The sequence below is a fragment of the Platalea leucorodia genome, assembly GCF_965183815.1.
Source record: "Platalea leucorodia genome assembly, chromosome: 2".
NCBI lineage: Eukaryota > Metazoa > Chordata > Aves > Pelecaniformes > Threskiornithidae > Platalea > Platalea leucorodia.
Window position 1 is genome coordinate 47,664,738 of NC_138824.1, and position 15,781 is coordinate 47,680,518.

The 15,781-nt window shown below is 50.5% G+C and overlaps 1 protein-coding gene across 1 annotated transcript; it reads left to right on the forward strand.

The window, feature by feature from the left end:
- Positions 1-3,151: 3,151 nt before the first annotated feature.
- On the forward strand, positions 3,152-12,628 carry LOC309602463 (T-cell activation Rho GTPase-activating protein-like; the record flags this gene model as incomplete). Its single annotated transcript, XM_082336047.1, has 13 exons — positions 3,152-3,234; positions 3,318-3,832; positions 4,016-4,057; positions 4,411-4,495; positions 4,594-4,647; positions 4,773-4,839; positions 4,992-5,164; positions 5,416-5,577; positions 5,706-5,815; positions 6,199-6,394; positions 6,612-6,737; positions 7,020-7,075; positions 12,544-12,628. The coding sequence occupies exons 2-13, from the start codon at positions 3,573-3,575 to the stop codon at positions 12,626-12,628; spliced, it is 1,416 nt and encodes a 471-aa protein (XP_082192173.1). The 5' UTR covers positions 3,152-3,234; positions 3,318-3,572.
- Positions 12,629-15,781: the final 3,153 nt, after the last annotated feature.

The following is a 15,781-nucleotide window of genomic DNA, read 5'->3' on the forward strand; positions in this document are numbered from 1 at the left end:
GCCTGACAGCGCTCAAGAGCAAGTTGCTTTGAGCCCTATAAAAACCAACAACAACACCACCACCACCACTAAAAACCATAAAAGCTGAAGTCCTGAAGAGCCTCCCAGGTATACTTCCACAGGTTTTAATGGAAGATAAGAACAAGCAAAATAAGGCCGAGAACGGTCTGTAGTGCAGTTTACATAAATACGACAGTTCCCGAGAAAATCTGGTGTTACAGTGGCAGTTTTGGTGTATAAATATGGGTGCAATATAGAGATACACGCTTTATTGTGGAATGAAAATATGTCATGTAAAAGGTTGTTTATGTGAAAAAGTGAGATTCTTCACATTAAACTGCGTTGGTTTCCATGTTTCGATGTGTCAGAGTAGCTGGAGGAAATTGGTGTTTCGCCTTCCAAAATCTTGGAGCACAGCCATTCAGGCTGCTATGGGGAAAGCTCAGAAGTTATAGGCAGGCCCTCTGACGTAAAAGGCGGCGGCAGAGGATTACAAAGCGTTGTTTTGCTCTCAGAGGCGCCCTCAGGAGTTTGTTACGGACGGCATAAAAGCTCTGAACGGAGGCTCAGGTGTCAGCGATGCTCCATTGCTGCCTGAGTTCACTCCTTCGAGGGAAAGTAAGCCTTCCTTGCTGTCAGTCTGCCTCTCCTTCTCTCTCTCTCTCTCTCTTTCTCTCCAAATAATGATGCATGTACCAACAGAGGTAACGCTCTCCTTAAGCAAGGCTGAGATTAGAGCTGAGAAGCAATGCAACTAATTGTCCACACGGCTCCCAACAGGAGACACAACGCAGCGCTGTTTCCTCCTGCATCATAGAACGGGGTTCATATCACCTGGCTTTCGCTACCAAAACCCGAATTGTTCACATCTAAGCCAGTCACCCAGACTCTCTTTATGATCAATGGTGAAAGACATTGACATCGAGAGCAATGCAGCTTCCCTAGACTGCTATTCTAGGATGAGATGAAACATCCTTTGAAGGTACCGGGCTGTCTTCAGTGCCTGTACAGAGAGAACTTGCACGGCTCTGGATTCCAGCTAGATTTAAAACGGTTAAAGGGAAGTGATACAAAGCCATACTCTTAGTCCTTCTACTACCAGGTCACACAAATGCACACTGCCACACAAAAGTGTTTATGGAAGCTATTTTTATTACAACGTTTTCAACACGTGTTCCGAAAGGTGAGTTTGCATTTTTTAAGAAGTTTAAGCAAGACCATCTGATAGGAATTAAACAATGCCACTATTAGAACAGCGCTGATGCCTTTAATTTAATTTATAAAACCAGTATACTTTGTAGTCTCTTAGGATTGAAGCTGTTAGAAGTCAAGTATTTAGTTACGTCTTCAACTGGAATGGAGAAGAGCATAACCCAAAATGCCAGAAGAGTAGAAAGTTAACATTTGGAGGAAGCCATACTGTGTATTGCATTATTGGCCTGTATTTCTCAATACGGCCAACTGCAAGGCATAGCAAGGCAGTGAGACATGCATGCTGTGGGAGATTTTGAGTACCTATATTCTTTTATGCTTTCAGTATAGACAAGGATGATATTAGTTCTGCCACTTTGTGGTTCTTTACTGCATTTTCAGCCCATTACGTCTAATAAAGCCTAATACTAGTTCAAGTATACTTAGTATTCTTAGTATTTCTTGAAACGAGAAACAAGTATTCTTGTTTCACCAAAACCAGCTGGCAGTTACTAGTTCTGCTCCCTACCTAGTGCTCTGCCACAGTGGGAAGCTTATTTCCTTGATTTTTCAGTACTTCACTATATTCTGCCAGGGGAGGCTTTGGATTTCCTTGAACAGGTACCTCTATTCTAATCAACATCTTGCAACGGATTGCACTTCAAGAGTTCTCATTTCTATGATTCCCTGAAAACCAGCAAAGCAGTAACCAAGTCCAGAAGAATAGGATACTGAGCTGAAACTGTGTTATTCTCCTGCAACCTCAGCTAGGCACAGAGTAAAATCCAGCTACTTGGGGAGGTCAAGTCCTTTCCTTTTGTGACTCAAGTATCATTTCTACAAGAGCACAAAGACAACAGCTTGGGGTTTGGTTTCTAGCTTCTCCTTACTCTGCTTCATAGGACTGGAGCCAAAGAGACAACAGGTCTGGCTCGAGCAGGCAGGACGGCTTTCTTCGCTCTGCCAACCGTCTAAAGCATCCCAGGAAGAGCGGGAAGCGGGCAGGACGTGGCTGCAGCCCCCTGGGCTGCACTGTTGGGGTCTGCTCTGCTTCTGGGAGTTTCCCCTCTCCCTGTCCTCGGCACGCTGGGGTTCTGCAGACAGCTGCTCGCTCAAGGCGGCAGCTATGCGGCTGCTGTTCCTGTCGCAGCCGGCAAAGCCAAACTCCTCTCTAGCTTTCCGTGAGAGTGCCACCACCACCACCCGCTACCTGGGCAGTGTGTGAAGAAGAACAAAGTTGGCGTTCAAAAGCTGGAGTTCAGGGAACTCCGTCTCTGGACTCTGTCACCAGGGTGCATCCTCTTTCTCCCTGCCCCATAACAAGAGAGAGCCTTTCCTCCTGGACCACTGCTTTGGCTGGAGGAAACATGCCCTTCTCACCCTCACGGCAGTGGCACCGGGAGACCTGCAGAAAGAGGGTGCGGGAAGAGACTGCGGGGGGCACCGGAACGGGCCCGGAGCATCCTGGGAAACACCCACACGTACTCGTGACCAAAAGCAGCTTGGCAGAGCTGCTGGAAAGCAGCGGGGCAGAACAGGTCCCGGGCTCCTGGTGGACACCAGGTTGACCAGGAGCCAGCAAGGTGCCCTTGCCCAAAGGCAGCGGCGAGTGGTACCCTGCGCTGCACTGGGCAAAGCACTGCCAGCAGCCGGAGGGAGGTGAGCCTTCCCCTCTGCTCAGCGCTGGCGACGCCGTGCCTGCAGCGCTGTGCCCAGGTCTGGGCTCCCCAGTACGAGAGAGGCACGGGCATACTGGGGAGAGCCCCCAGGGCCCCTCCCCCACCGCCGACCCCCTTGGGGTCACAATGGCATGCTGTGTTGGCCCTGCGCTGGCCCGGCAACGGCCCCAGTGCCTGCAGGGACGGCGCTGTGCCAGCACAGAGCGACGCACGGGAGAGTCAAGCTCTTGCCCAGCAGCACTGCCTGGCACCGGGACCCCCTTGGCAGCCTCTGGCACTGTCCTGAGACCCACCAGCGTGTCCCACAGGAGCTTTCTCCTGGCCTCGGCGGGATGGGCCAGGTGAACTGCTGCCGCGGCTCCAGGTAGGCTACCCCGCGCCTCGGGGACACGCCGGCACAGCCGGGCCCCGCAGCAGCCGCCTCGCTCATGCCCCTCTGCTCTGCAGGGATGACCCTGATGCCGAGCAGCAGTGCGCGCCCGTCCCGGCATCACCCGAGCCGCGGCTGCGCCAGCGCGTGCGGGTGACCCAGGGCCGTGCGACGAGGAAGAGGGACCTCCTCCTCTTCGGCAACGCCTTGGTCATCGCCAAGCCCAAGTAAGGCTCGCAGACCCCAGCTGCCTTTCCTGCCAAGCCCTGGCCCTGGTATCAGGGCAGGGACAGCCAAGGAGCAGCCCCAGGCCCCCGCCAGCCTGCTGCTGGATGCAGCCATGGCCGTGCCCGTGGCCGGCGGATGCTAGAGGGGAGCCAGCGGGCTCGGCCACCCCCAGGTCACTCCCTGCCGCTCCTCTCTGCAGACGTGGCAGCGCCCCGCGCCCGCAGCTCTGCCTGGCCCTGGGCCAGCTGCAGGTGCTGAGCAGCGGCAAGGGGGCGGCCGGGGACGTCGCCGAGGAGGAGGAAGGCAAGCACACCAACTCCCTCGTCCTCGTCTGGCCCTGCGGCTCCTGCGTCCTCACTTTCCCGTGAGTCTCGCTGCCTTGTCCCACGCTCCCACGGCAGGGCTGGGCAGCGCCTCTGTCCTGCCCCACGGGGCTTCCTCCTGCCTCTGTGGCCGTCCCCACGGGGCAGGGCTGTGCCGGCGCTCGCCTCTGCCCGCAGGCTGAAGACCAGCGGCCACTCAGGCTCTCTCTCCTCTCTTTCTGCAGCTCCCGCGCGGTGAAGGAGCTCTGGGTCAGCGCGCTCCTTGGGTAAGCCCTGCCTGGCAGCGCAGCCTGGGGGGGCCCCTGCTCCCATCACGGGGGGAGGCTCCAGCCATCGTCTTACGATGCCAAAGCCCCGCTCCCCAGCTGGGGAGAGGTGCCCCCACGGCTGCGGGCAGCTCTTGAGCGGCCAGAGCTGGTGGAGCGGCTTCGCCCAGCTGTGTCCAGCCAACACCTGCCCAGCCCCGTCCTCACCACTGCCGCTGCTCTCCGCTCCGCTGCCGGCCGCTACCCAGCTGCTTCGGGGCAGCTTGGAAGTGCTCCCTGGGCTGGCAGGAGAGGGAAAAGGCAGCTTGGCTCTTCTCACGCTTGCTCCTTCTCTGCCCCTTCCCCATGCACAGGCCACCAGAAGGAGCGGAGGGAGCCCGGGTCACCCAGCTGCCCTCCATCAAGCTCCTGCTGAAGAAGCTGAGCGCCCGCAATGCTGTGAGTGTCCCTCCTGTCTCCGCTCTGCCCCCATGTGCTGCTCCAGCCCAGCATCAGCTGCATTGCTTCTGACCTTCTGCTCTTTTCCCCTTGCCCAGGCGACGACACTCCCCACCAGCAGCCTGGAGAGGCTGATCGAGGGCCAGGCAGAGGTGAGGATCGCTCCCGGTGCAATCTCGGCCGTCCCCACCTCTCACCCATGGCCAGGGGCCGATACAGCTCGCCAGGGGCCCTTTCTGCTCGGGGCTGTTTGGGGAGCACAGCGTGTTTCTTGCAGGCTGATGCAGAGCAGCGGCCACCACCCGTCCCCTCTGGCAGCCAAGGTGGACGCGGCCACTCGGCTGGTGAGTTTGGAGAAGACAGGCAGGGTGGCCCTTCTCTCCTCCTCTCGCAGACGGGCGCTGGTGCTGCACTGGGGCTGCTGCTGCCCTTCCCGCAGGGCACGTCCGTCCTGGCGCTTCTCCTCCACGGCTCTTTGCTCTCTTTGCCTTGGCAGCAGGTGGGACCCGCAGGAGCAGGAGGGGGCTGCCCTGGCCCTTTGTGCGGCGAGGGACCTCGGCTGCTGCAGAGGCACCCGGGCAGTCGGGCTCTGGCGGCAGCGGGGCTCTCTTTGGCCGGCCCCTGGCAGCTCTCTGCAGCCAGGACGGCACGCTGCCCCAGCCCATCCAGGTAAGCAAGCCTGGCCAGGGGGCCCCATCCCGCTGGCTCCTCCGCAGAGGCAGTGTCCCCAGCACAGGGACCCTGGCTGAGGCTCGGGCACAAAGCTGCCTCCTCCCTACGTCCCCCACTTCCAGCCACCCCTCCCTCATGCCCCAGGGAGAGCTGCGGAGCCCTCCACGCTTGCTCCTGCCCCTGAGGAAGCTTCCCCTGTCCCAGGGCCTGTCTCCAGCCAGGCAACTCTCCTCCTCTCTGCCCTGCAGGACCTGCTGGCTCTCCTGCACGAGCACGGGCCATCCACGGAGGGGATCTTCCGGCTGGCGGCCGGTGAGCGCGCCTCCCGTGAGCTCAGGGAGGCCCTCGACAGCGGAGCGGAGGTCCGCCTCGAAAGCCAGCCTGTGCTCCTGCTGGCCGTCATCTTGAAGGTGAACCCCGCTCACCTGGACCCCGGCACCTCCCGGCTCTGCCTGCTCAGGAGCCAGAGTGCCGGGGGTGCTGCCTGTGCTCCCGGCCGGAGTGGTGAAAGGCTCACGCGGAGCCCTTGGCATTGCAGGACTTCCTCCGTAAGATCCCCTCCAAGCTCCTCGAGGTCGAGCTCTACGAGGAGTGGATGAGCGCCCTGCAGAAGACCAGCAGGCAGGAGAGGCTGGCAGCACTCAAAGAGTAAGGGTGGCGAGCAGCCTGCCTGCTCCGCAGGGACTGCCCGAGGCCGGGACGTGCCTGCAAAGCCACAGCCCGCCTGAAAAAGCCGTGGTTTCTGCCAGCCACCTCTTGCTGCTGGGGGCTGGGGCTCTGGGGGAAAGGGGCACAGAAAAGCGTTTCTCTCCTCAGAGCGCTTCCCAAAAGCATTGGGTGTCGCTCCACGAAGGGACTCTTGCCAGAAGGGCAGGGAGGGAGAGAGGTGGCCGTGTCTCAGCAAAGGCAGTCCCGCGGCTGTAGACCAGGCGTGGCCAGGGAGCCTTCCCTCGGGTGGGCTTGGGTGAGATCAGCCTGAGACCGGTGTTGACCACGTCTACTTTATTACCGTTGTCTTCCTCTTCCCGCAGGGTGGCCAGCAAGTTGCCCAAGGCCAACCTCCTGCTCCTCAAGAGCTTGCTGTCCCTGCTCCACAACATCAGCAGAAACTCCACCACCAGCAGGATGACCGCCGGCAACCTGGCCATCTGCGTGGGGCCGAACCTCCTGAGCCCAGCCGAGGAGCACACGCTCCCCCTGGACGTCCTGCTGGAGGTGACGGGGAAGGTACGCTGTGTTTACCAGCCGGCTGCGGCCTTCCGCGCCCACCCGAGCTTTGCTCTTCAGAGGGACCTGGCTGCCTCCTCTCTTCAGACAGCGCTCGTGGGGGAGCTGCGGGGAAGAGCAGCCCCACAGCTGCGCGGAAGCCAGGCTCAGGAGTGGGAAAGGCTCTTTGACCTGTTTGCAGCCAGCGAGGGGCAAACCCATGCTTTGCTGTGTGCAGGTGACGCGGCTGGTGGAGTTCCTCATTGAGCAGCACGGGGAACTCTTTGAGGAGGAGGTGGCCGGGCTTGCTGCTGCGCCGGCCGAGGAGTCGCCAGCCCCGGGGGCAGAAGCAGAAACCGCAGAGGTACGTCAGGGCCGCAAACAGCGTGACAACCAAAGCCTCCCCCCTCAGAAGGTGGGACTGCTGCCGCAGGGACAAGCCAGGTCAGCCAGCAGCCTGCAGCTCTGCAGAAGTGCAGAGTAAGGCTGGTGCAGGTTGGCCAGGGCACTTTGTGCGTGGTGATCCCACCACAGCTGGCTCAGCTGAGCTGAGCAAGCCCATCCAAGGGATCTGCCTTTGTGAGCTAAGGGAGCAATAGGGCAGGTAGGTCCTTGCCACCTGTGAACTTCTACATTTCCATTGCAGGTGCCTCCAGTCGCTCCAGAAAGCAAACACCTGAAGAGCTCCTCTGAGAAGAGAAGGTAAAGTGAGCTAGATTAAGAGCAGAACTGATTGATGTTTATCGTGGCTTTACCTGTCTAACAATACTCTTGAATGGAAAGGTTGCCTGGCTCTTCACAAGGAAACAGGAAGAGAAAACCAACCTGTGAAGAGAAGGGGAGTGACGGGCAACCAGAGAGGAAGAGGAGAAAGCTGGAAACAGCTCGCAGGGATGGGCAACTGAGGAAATCCAAGCAGGCAAGAAGAACAAGGAGCCCAGGTGTGTAAGAGACTCTGCTGTCCGTCTTTCAAAAGCTCTCAACTCTGCTCTGACTATAGGCAGTGTTTGCGAGGTGCACAGAGATGGGGCCAGAGAGGAAGCACACACCTGCCCTGGGCAGAACGGGTATGTCAGGAGAAACATGCCGCTCCAGCGCTGGCAGTTTTCCTTTTGCACTTGTTGAAGCTCTCTTTGTGCAAGGCTGAGCAAACACCTCGGCAAGGTCACAAGAGTCACAATTTTGAGCTCTGTGACCTGCTACCTCCAGATAGAGGCAAAAGTCCCACTTTTCTGTTCGTGTCAGCTGGCAAGCCTAGCACTGGCTGCTCTTGTCTGAATCCCAAAGACACAGGAAGGAGTTGTTCTAAGTAGCTGTGGACACTGAGATACTGGCACTTCTTAGAAAGCTCACCTTTCAGCTGAGATAATTGAGGGAAGAAAAAAACATCCAAACAAGAAAAAAGCAGCATGTTTTGCCTTCAGACCTGGGTTTCTAGAAGGGGCAGTAGAGGGATGCTGCTGCTCGCATTTTGGAAAGGACCACATCCCAGCTCCCCGGGTGCTCCCTGCCGAGCCCTACTGCCTGGCAAAGGGCACTGCACATCTCTGTCAACTTGCAGTGCTCTGAGGGTATCGCACGTGTTGAGAAGGGAACAAAGCAACACCGTAGTCACTGCCAGTAAGGGCTCTCTCTCCCATGCCAGGAACGACCCCTTTTCATTGCACTTCCCAAAGAACGGGGGACAAAGTCACGCCTGTTCCTGCTTTTGTGGTTTCATCAGTGCTTGCTGACTCTGTCCTTGTAGGTGCCGATTTGTGTTTGCTGCTTGGATTCCCCAGATGAGCTCTGACGCCTGGGCTTCGAGGGCCACGATGCAGGCCCCCAGCACCACCTCGGCGGAGGCGAGGAGAGAGGCACCATGCCCTTCTGCTCTGGCCAGCAGATTTCAGTCGTGCACCACGAAGGTGGAGCAGCCCCGCACTGCCCTCAGACCCATCCCAGCCCTCGCAGGAGGCCTTGCTGCCTCACTCCTCAGCTCTGTGAGCAATTGCCCACCAGCTGGCACGTCCCCCCAGCTGGGGAGCTGGCACGTGAACTTCACATTCTATGGAGCATCTGATGCATGGTGGTGCATATCATCTGGGAGGGACGCGAGGGACATGCTGGACAGCATGTTCCATACTATACAAGACTCCAGGTTTTCTTTCCAGCTACTCATTCTCAGCAAGCAGATGCTGAACCAGCTTGCTTGATACATGAAGGGAGCATCCATTGCTGCTCTTTGGTCAGGGCAAGTTCTTGGATGCAGCACACAGCAGAATACCCTTTCTTATCGTTCTGGCTCAAACATGACTAGCTTGCAGTTTCCGTTAGGCTAATAACTCCAGATCAGCTACAGAAAACACGCCTTTCTTCTTCTCCTGCAGATCAGTGCTCTCTGGACTGATGCAAACACACCCCTTTCTGTCAGTCATAACCGGAGTTTGGAAAGCAGCTTTTCCCAAAGCTCCAGATACTTCAATAGCCTCTGTCCTTTTGATACTTGAGCCCCGGATGATGTCTAATGGGGTCGGGCTCCTTTCGGAAGGAAAAATACAAGTGCCAGCCACAACGGGGGAAAGGAATTGCACGGCTGATCTGCAGGTCTTGCAATGATTGTGCAGGAGTCAGCAGAGCGTGGAAATTCAGGTGCAACTCTCCTAGCTGGCATCTGAAGTGGTTCAGAGGCAATGCCATCTCTTCTTCATGGGCAAAGTCTCACTTGATGCCCTCAGCAATTGCTGCCCTAAGTAATTACACTCCTAACTGCTAGGAGCTCTGCACCATGGCACAACCGAAGGGTTTTAGAAAAAACAATTGTAAATACTTTTTGGGAAAAAAAAAAATCCCTATGTGCTCAAAAGAAAGAAACATCAGATGTCGAGACCTTGGCATGGTCTTTCTTACTGTTGCCCTGCCATTCATTTCCCTGCCTCTCTGGTTAGTTGAGAACTGCAGATCAGCATTTTGTCTGGAGTTCCTAACCGGAGTTGATGGTGCTATTGTACACACAGCTGTCCTTTTGCTACTGCTTTATACAGACTTAGAGTCTCTGCTAAGACAATGGAATACAAAGTTGTGCCCCATTCTCTTCCATAGCATGCATGTCCCAATGTATATTGCAACCAAAACACTTAAGAAATAAAGCATTATTTAAATGCCATTAGGAGATGATAGAAGGCATCCCAGCCATCTGCAAACAAAGCCACCTCAAATCTGAAGACTGACAGAGTGATTTGTTTGTAAGTGGACCAAATGACCGATATGTGCCTAGTCCCCTTGCCTTTGCTGGAATACGTGGTACGGACTGCCTGCAGTTCTTAGCATTTCTCCATACATCCTTCTCTCTAAAATTGCTTACTATTTCTTTACAGAAATAAAGTGTCAAATATATATCTCGCTAGTCTCAGTATTTGGATGAGTCACTTCCACTTCCGCTTCCGCTTCCCTTCCCTTCCTTTCCCTTCCCTTTTTCTTCCTCTCTCCTCTGCATTTCACCTCTCCCTCTCTGATATTTAACTGTCCAAGAACACAAAAAGGCCATGCAAACGTTGCACTTGTAGAAGCCTTTTCTTTCTCCCAGGAGCTTTGGTTTTGCTCACAGGAAACCTGAGTAGGCACCTGCCTCTAAGAAAAGGTCTTGACAAGGAAAGAACTGAGGATGTTACTACTTCTTCTGATTTGGGAAAGAAAAGCAGTCCTTTTTTGCCCATACACAGGTGGTCACTAGTCAATATTTCTATTCTCTTGCTATGCTTTTGATCTCCTCTGCCTTCCCATTGGCCCTGTGCTCAGCTGTTGAGTGACAAGAAGGTCCAGACTTGTGTCCAGGTCCTGGCCATGATGTTGCCTTGCTCTCGCAGCGTCAAGTGGTGACGCTTTGTTTTGAGCCACAATACATTCCAAGGGTCTGATGGGAAGGAGGAGTCAAAAAAGCCAGGTGAAATGGTGCCTAAAATCCCACCCAACCTTCATGAAGGGATAAAGACCCTCGCAGGTCTGATTATGACCTGGATGAATTTTGCTCTTCAATATTTATTCTAGTCATTCTGTAGCCAAAACAGTCATTTCAGTATTCATTCCTTTTGATTTCTTATCCTTGTAAAAATTCAAACATCCAGGTCATCAAGAAGGCTGATCTAGAACGCAGTTGATCTGATCTGGCCCCAACTACCTATGATGTGACAGTGTCCATAACTTTGGATGTACAGCTTTCACCTTTCTCCTTTGAAGCCTTTGTTTTTGTGCATGTGGGCTTTATTTACCTTTCTTTTCAGAGTTGCTCATCATTTTAGCATTGTTTATGAGGAAAAGATCCTTTCTTTATATATGTGAATTTATTTACATTTAATAAACAGCATGAAATCCTATTAGACCAATGATCAGTTTTCCAGATTAATGAAAATTAAAAACAAAAGTATGCTTTGTGCTTGCTAAGTTGTGGACATTTGTAGCTACAGCAGTTACTGAGTTGCTGGCTACCATACTCTGAGGTTCAGAGGACATCAGACTTCTTCTGAAGGCTTTCTACCAGTGTAATATTGTTTGAGACACCACTCCATTAAAATAGGACTTGTTCAGTCATAGGTTTCTAAATAAAAGCCCAAGGATAGAAACCTGTTCCTGGTTGGCAAAATGAAAAGCGGCATGAGGTGATGCTGTCCAAAGCCTAGCTGCTGCGCTTGAAGAAAATGTCCCTTGAGTTTCGCTGGGCAGATAGGCCATGCTTTTGGAAGCCTGGCTGACAAAACAACACAAGATATCTGTGTCCAAAGAGCATTAACAGCATCATGTGGATGACCACTCACAAGTCAGGCAATTCCCGAGTGAAGACTGGCGGCTATCCTGATGGCCGGCTCTGTCATTCATGGCCACAGACTCTCTTTCCCAGGTGCTCACGGAGCAGGAGGCTGGCTTCTCAGACAGCACATAGCCAACACGGCAGGTCACTCTGTAGCTCACCATGTCCCCCCGTAACTGCTTATCTACGCAACAGATAATATCTTATTATCTGTTGTTTGTGTATAGAGAAGGACTTGTAGGAGATGTGAAGGGAGGTGGATGTCTTGGCCACAGTGATCACAAAACATTTGAGTTTAAAATTTTTGGTGTAATGAGATAAAGGACAGCAGAGTTTCTACCCTGGAGCAAATTTTAAGCTACTCAGGGCCCTAGTTCACAGTGTCCCCTGGGAATCTGCTTTTGAAGGACTCAGGGGTCCATGAGAGCAGGTCAGTTTTTAAGAACCACCTTTTACAAGCACAGGAGCAGGCAATCCCATGATGCCAAAACTCAAGCAAGCGGGGCAGAAGACCAGCGTGGCTGAACAGGGAACTCCTTTTGCAACTCAGGCACAAAAACAAATTGTATGATCCCTGGAAGTGAGGCCAGGCTTCGCAGGAAGATCACAGAGCTGTAGTTCACATCTGTAGAGAGAAAACACAAAAAGCCAAAGCTTAACTAGAGTTGAAACTGCCCCGTGTTGTGTCAGACAATAAACAGGGCTTTTTTAAGTATGTTCATAGCAAGAGGAGGTCTAAGGAAAATACTGGACCAATACTTGATGAAGATGGTCACCTGACAAATAGTGATGAAGAAAAGGCAGAGGCATTTAATGCTTTTTTTGCCTCAGTCTTTAATATTAATGATAAACCTTGGGCTGCCTTGTCCTGTGAGTCAGAGGACCACGAGTGTGGGAATGGTGACTATCCATTTGTGGGCACTGAAATTGTAAGGGACCAGCTGTATCAGCTGAATGTTCACAAGCCCATGGGGCCTGGTGGGATTCATTGCAGAGTCCTGAAGGAGTAGGTGGATGTTACAGCTGGATCCCTCTCAATCATCTACCAAAGGTCTTGGGAGTCTGGGGAGGTCCCTGCTGACTGGAAGCTCGCCAATGTTATTCCGATATACAAGAAGGGTGTGAGGGAAGACCCAGGAAACTACAGACCTGTTAGTGTAACCTCAGTTCCTAGAAAAATTATGGAGATCATACTGGGTACTATTGAAAGGCATTTAAAGAGTAATGCAATCATCAGGCACAGTCAACATGGGTTCACAAAGGGAAAATCCTGTTTAACTAATATGATATCCTTCTATGATAAGGTCACCTGCCTAGTGGATGAAGGGAGGGTGGTGGATGCAATTTTTCTGGATTTTAGTAAGGCTTTTGATACTGTTCCTCACAGCATCGTTCTGGACAAGTCGTCCAACTGTGAGATGAGCACGTACACGGTGTGCTGTGTGAAGAACTGGCTGAACAGCAGGGCTTAAGGGGTTGTAGTTAATGGCTGGTATAGTAATACGAAGTAAATGAAAGTTTGCCATTTTTAACACCTTTTACAGAGTATTTTTACATTTTCTTCTGCAGTCACTGATGAAGGTGAAGCTTATTAGAATGGATGAAGCTTATCATAATGGATGAATCATAGTGGATGAAGGGAAAGCGGTGGATGTAGTTTTTCTGGATTTTAGTAAGGCTCATGTTAAATGCTGTGTGCTGGTTTTGGCTGGTGTAGAGTTAATTTTCTTCATAGTAGCAAGTATGGGGCTATATTTTGGATTTGTGCTGAAAACAATGTTGGTAATACAGGGATGTTTTCGTTATTGCTGAGCAGCGCTTACACAGAGGCAAGGCCTTTTCTGCTTCTCACCCCACCCCACCAGTGAGTAGGCTGGGGGTGCACAAGAAGTTGGGAAGGGACACAGCCAGGACAGCTGGCCCCAGCTGACCAAAGCGATATTCCATGCCATATGGCGTCGAGCTCAGCATATAAATCTGGGGGAAGAAGAAGGAAGGCGGGGACATTCCGAGTTACAGTGTTTTGCCTTCCCAAGTAACCGTTACGCGTGATGGAGCCCTACTTTCCTGGAGACGGCTGAACACCTGCCTGCCAATGGGAAGTAGTGAATGAATTCCTTGTTTTGCTTTGCTTGCGTGCATGGCTTTTGCTTTATTTATTAAACTGTCCTTACCTCAACCCATGAGTTTTCTCCCTTTTATTCTTCCTATTTTCTCACCCATCCCACCGGGGGGGGAGTGAACGAGCGGTGTGGTGCTTAGTTGCTGAATGGGGTTAAACCACGACATGCTGATACAGCAAGAACACAGAACTTTCTCAGAGGCTAATGTGAAACTGAATTACTTCTTAGAAGAATCAGTAACTATACAAGGATTTTCTACCTGCTATTTATGCAAAGATGTGCAGGACTTTGCTACAAAAAAAAAAGATGCAGCACATCTAATATAAGAAACTCTTTTATTTTTTCCTCTAGGAAAAGAGGAATGAAGACACACACACAGAAGATGACAATCCCATTTTATACAGTTCCATAAAGCACTCTGACCTGGCCTGATCTACAATGATTTTTTTGCATCTAACTTCTGATTATTCTTGCAAAATGCCCTTTTCTTCTTTCCTCTCCCCATATTGCAGCATAGGTCCATCATGTATTTCAGTCATGTGGTGTGACAAAAAAACCTCTCCCAGAAAACGTCCTCTTTTCCCACTAGAGGGCTCTCCCAAAATACTCATGGAATACGGTTCCACTGACAAGAGGCTCTTCTACTCTAGACAGGAATTTATAGTAATGTTTTGGGCATGGTAATGGCTAGCCTGCAATGAAATGAAATGAAACGAAATCTCTGTCGGGTTTTGCAAAAAGAATTGGATACCGGTATTTGCTTAATTTTTTAATATAGGCATATATTTGCTGGGGGGTTAACCCAAAAAAAACGTATGCATATTCTGAGGAGTGAAGCTGGAAGAATTTTAGATATAAAAATCTTGGAAATGTAAGGATAAACACAGTTTGTACACAAGTATTTGACATCTTCATTATCACTCATAGCAATATGTCCATAAAGCTGTTGGCTCAAGAAATCTTGACTGTGTTACAAATCTGAAACTAAACACTTGCACCAGCGCTCAGTAAATATGTTGTTCAACTAAAAATAGAAATTACTGTCATCAGCAAAGGGTATCCATGAGGGAATGATATTTTCTATAAATATACCGAGATAGATGTGGATTAGTTTAATCTAATGATGAAGATGCAAACAAGCCAAAGGAGAGAGCTTTGAATGGAGGAAGTAGGATACATATAAAATGTTCAAGGGAAACTTCTCCGCTAATTAAAATCCTTAATATTATGCCTTGTTTAAAACAACAACAACAACAAAGTTTCTTGTTTGTTGAGCAACTATTATATTAAGAAGTTGTAAAATACCATCCCCAAAGAAGTCAATCAATTTTACAAAGAATTTTAACAGGAACAGGATTTCTTCTATACTTATCTTACATTTTCAAATATCAGCTTGTGGTTTTGAGTACCTAGAGTTTAATTTTATGCTTGGGATACCTGAAAAGGGGCACATTTTCAGAAGGTGATTGCTTAGTATTTTCTGATTGTAGTGTTTTCTTAAAACCAGGCACATTTATAACTCAGGTCAGGGTCTCAAAAAGGCATTCAAAATAATTGGTGACATTTTAAAATTTAGGCCATGGAGTTAGAGACATGAAAACATTTTATAAAGAATAATTTATTTGCTTACTATAACCTTTTTAATGTTTCCATGTTATATCTATAATCAGAAAATTATGGCTAGAAATTAGTTTGATATCCAGAGAATTTTGGCAAAACTCACACATAAAAATAATATTAGAAGTTTTTAAAACATTGATGAGGATAATAGTATGGATAAAAATACTGATAATAATGCAGTTTACAGTCACAAGTTACAACAGCACTTCTACAAAAATAATTCCTTTGAATTTATTTGCCATGAAAGCATAGACACAAGACCCAGAAAGGGAGCTCTTTCAGCTCCAGAATTTGACTCCTATCAACATTTATTATAATCTCACTGGTTTAAAAAAACTGTGCTCCTCACTATTTATTCAAAGAGGGTGGGGGGTGCGGAAGGCCTGTGGATAGATGCCATGTCAGATTATGAGGGAGCAAGAGGAAGACCCAGCTTCGCTGACTGAGTTCTCAGCTGTGCCATGCAAGGAAAATACCAGCTGGCTCTGAAGCCCAGCCAGATTTAAGTGGGTTAAATTAGTTCACGTATGGCCCCATTAAAGCCAGTTTGTATTTGGAGTCAGTGGGCAGTCGTAGCTAAGGGCACAAAATAACTTTGGAAGACATAATCTAATTGTTTTTTGGCAAAAGTTATAAAGCTAACTAAACTGTAACTTAAGTAGAGTACAGTAAATCTCCATACACACACACAAACCGCTTTAATAAGTGAAGTTAAAAGTAGTGGCATCTTAGCATTTAACACACTACAAAAACCTGCAGATATTTTCTATTCATTTTCTCAATATGTAGCCAAAATAATCCAATATATATTGGATAATTGGTCTTCTAAAGGGTAATGAGCAGGAAGAGAAGATAAAGGACTTTCATATAGCTAGAAGATGA